This window comes from Priapulus caudatus, unplaced genomic scaffold (genome assembly GCF_000485595.1).
Source record: "Priapulus caudatus unplaced genomic scaffold, Priapulus_caudatus-5.0.1 Scaffold1484, whole genome shotgun sequence".
Taxonomy (NCBI): domain Eukaryota; kingdom Metazoa; phylum Priapulida; class Priapulimorpha; order Priapulimorphida; family Priapulidae; genus Priapulus; species Priapulus caudatus.
The window spans coordinates 31,389-34,876 of record NW_014578545.1 but is presented as its reverse complement, the minus strand read 5'-3'; the positions used below and the strand labels follow the sequence as shown (position 1 = coordinate 34,876).

The following is a 3,488-nucleotide window of genomic DNA, read 5'->3' as shown; positions in this document are numbered from 1 at the left end:
CCATCCCATGACATCCCATGCCATGCCATGCCATCCCATCCCATCGCACCGCATCCCATCGCACCGCATCCCATGCCATCCTATGCCATGACATGCCATGCCATGCCATGCCATCCCATCCCATCGCACCGCATCCCATCGCACCGCATCCCATGCCATCCTATGCCATGACATGCCATGCCATGCCATGCCATCCCATCCCATCGCACCGCATCCCATCGCACCGCATCCCATGCCATCCCATGCCATCCCATGCCATGCAATGCCATCCCATGCCATCGCATGCCATCCCATCCCATACCATCCCATCCCAAACAGTAAAAAATAATAAGCAATCAAAAGATAAAAGACATTAAATATAAAACATTTAAATTTAAAGTTTAAAAATTAAAAAAAAATACATACTAAAGAGGTAGGTAAAGGGAAAAAAGGAAAAAAGGGGAAAATATGTTCCCCAGCTGGGACTCGAACCCGGAATCCCGGTGTAGGAGACGGATGGTCTAGCGATTAGGCCACTGCGCCGTTAAGGGTATACCCATGGATTCACACGTACGTGATGTTGGTTAATCTGTACGCACCGCCATCTATTGATGAATATAATTTTTATGAATTTTTAGCTTTTTAACTTTTTTAAATTTTCTCCAGACGTGCTGATTATAAAAATATCTTTAGTTTTTCTCTAGGCTGCGGAGTTCTCTAGTTATGCGAGTACGAACTAATTCGGCTGAACAACTTTATATATATATAGATTATATATATATATTATATATATGTATATATATATAGTATAGATGCATTCATAGTGTTATCTATTAGTTGTATCTTTTAGCTTCTATAAACGTCACAACAAACTCCCCAGAGACTATACTTCATCATCACAAAATAAGACTTACCGAGTTAAAACCCAGCCTATTTTCACTCGTCCAATCCTAATTCTTTTCAATCACCTAATTAAGCGCCCTCTATATATAGACTGCTGACATGTTCGTTTGCCTCTGCTTCCGACGATCCGATTAAGTGATGCGAATGAGCGTTAAGGACCCGCCACTCCTCAGCCACCGCATCTGATTAATTACAAGATGCCCGCAATAACATTTAAGGACTTTCGTCGCGACTGTGTCGTGACAAGTCAGTGAATCGGGAAGATCGCCAAAAGAAAGGAAGGGTCAGGGTAGGGGTGGTATCCTAGGATGGAGGTCAACCGGGCGACTTTATTGAAACAGGGAAAGTTATTCTTACTTGGAATACTGGGAATGATCCACCATCGTTTCCTCTTCCGTCTACTTCATTCCTAATAAAAATGCTGATTGAGTTATACTCGAGAATACGTACGTTGTCGAAGACGGAGGTGGCGCCATCATTTGGAAATCTGATAAAATATAATCGAAACTGGCTATGTAGCGGATTTCTCATTGACGCGTCAGTCTAAATAAGGAATAAGTAAGAATGAATAAGGACACGTCCGCATTGATAGGAAATGAAGGCATATGGAGTGGGTGACTGACCGGGTCTTGTGTCACAACCCGCACGAATAAACGTGGAAAGCGATGTACAGTGAATCAGTGAACCAGGGAAAAATATTTACTGCCAAATCTGTATGTAGCGGTGCTTCAATTGACCCCCAAGAAGTCGCCTTCGTAAACAGGTGTCCGTTTTATAGGCGGCGGTTACACTGTAACTGCCATTTAATGGAAACAACCAAATTTCATGCATAGACACGTGTATATTTTTCAATTATATATATACATATATATATATATATATATATATATATAAACAAATTATATAGATAGATATAGATATAAACGAATTAAACAAATGAAATGAAATGAAATGGAATTAATTTATTTTTATTCACTCCTGATATTACATATATATATATAGTGTGTGTATTTATTCCTTCTTTCCTTCATATGACCGTTCCGTAAGGGTGTACGCATGTGTCTGACCGCTATCTACACGTTATTTGTCCTTACAGTGCGTCCATCGACCGGGCCACGGATTCCAGCGCGGCAGCTACGATTGCGTGTGCAAGGACAAATTCCACTTTCCCGACCCGTCGGCGAAGACGAAACGCTTCAACGGAAGTGACGTCGAGCGAGCCTACCTACTGTGGAGGAACAATTACTCAGCGCCACCTGGCGGCTCGTTGGCGAACTTCACCGATTACGATAGAGGATACGAATGTGTTGCGTGCAAGCGTGGCTGCGATACTTGTGAAGACGATGCGCCGTGCTTCGTGGAGTACAACGCTCTACTGAGGGGCGTGGCGCTCGGCATACAGACATTCTGTATGACCATCGCTTTATTTCTAGGTATCGTCGTTTTTCGAGTGAGAAAGAATAGGGTGAGTAGATTTCTTTTTGGGTTATGTCGTCATCATAGAAATAATACTAGCTATAGTATCAAGAGCTAATACTATTATTAGTATTATATATTATATATATATATAGTATATTATAATATTATAATAGTATTATTAGCTTTTGATTAGCTTACTATATACTACAAATAATACTATATATTTCTATGTTCGTGATTGGTCCTCTCCCTTCTAGTGTGGTTGGTGGGGTCCCCCACATCTTCACAGGATTCTAGCCAATCATTGTTGAGTTAGAACGTTCTAAAAAACAATTGTTGGCAACGAAGTGCTAACGTCCCAGTTTTCTAGTCCAGTAACCTATCCATCTAAGCGAGATATCAATTAGGTTCATATTCTTGGATGGTCGTTTAAGTTAGACCTGTTATGTTATTCACGCGGGCAAACTGTTGGCGTCATGTCACTTCCTCACTACATAATGTTTTTCGAGTGTCCTATCGCGGCAATGATTGGTGAGATCAATCCATCAATCACTCCAGGCAGATCGGTCTGTTATCATCAGCAGAGATTCATAAATGCTCATGTTTGCCTCTGTTTATTACCTATTACTACTTATACCTTGCACTGTACGTGGTTTTTAGCATTTTCTTCCCCTATTGCAACACTACGTAGACATTCGTTAAACATTTACGTTATTGTAGTTTTTACTGCAATACCAGACATTCGTCAGCTAGGAAACTTGCTTTATTAAATCCATTAATGTTCGTGCCGAAAAACAAATTTGCGCTTGGTCAGGCAGTGATTAATCTGTTTCTAAATAATATATACTTTCCAACCCACTCGTGATTTCCAGTTAATAAACGCAGTGGCTTTATTAACGCGGCACTTGCAAGTGAAGAACTTGGTTAATATGATTCTTTAATGTGAGAATTTAAATTTGAATAAGTGTATAGTGATTGACTATTAGATTTTGCTTATTAATGATGTTGTTGATATTTCTGTTGTTGCAGAGCCTGTATAGCAGCATCTGGCTGATATTGGAGGTCATGTTGTTCGGAGCACTACTGCTTTATGCCACGGTGAGTTACTCTGGCGACTGCGCGAGTAATTCCAGCTGATCTCCATCGATTCCACGCCCCCCCCTCTCTCTCTCTCTCTCCCTTTCTTC

General features: G+C 40.9%; 1 protein-coding gene across 1 annotated transcript in view; it reads left to right on the top strand.

Annotated features, from left to right (window-relative positions):
• The window catches only part of LOC106816780 (probable G-protein coupled receptor 158), a 31,594-nt gene that overhangs the window by 7,913 nt on the left and 20,193 nt on the right, over nucleotides 1-3,488 (top strand). The window contains exons 3-4 of the mRNA XM_014821404.1: nucleotides 1,979-2,347; nucleotides 3,331-3,399. Of these exons, the coding sequence (XP_014676890.1) occupies nucleotides 1,979-2,347; nucleotides 3,331-3,399 (438 nt within the window). The remainder of the gene's footprint in view (nucleotides 1-1,978; nucleotides 2,348-3,330; nucleotides 3,400-3,488) is intronic.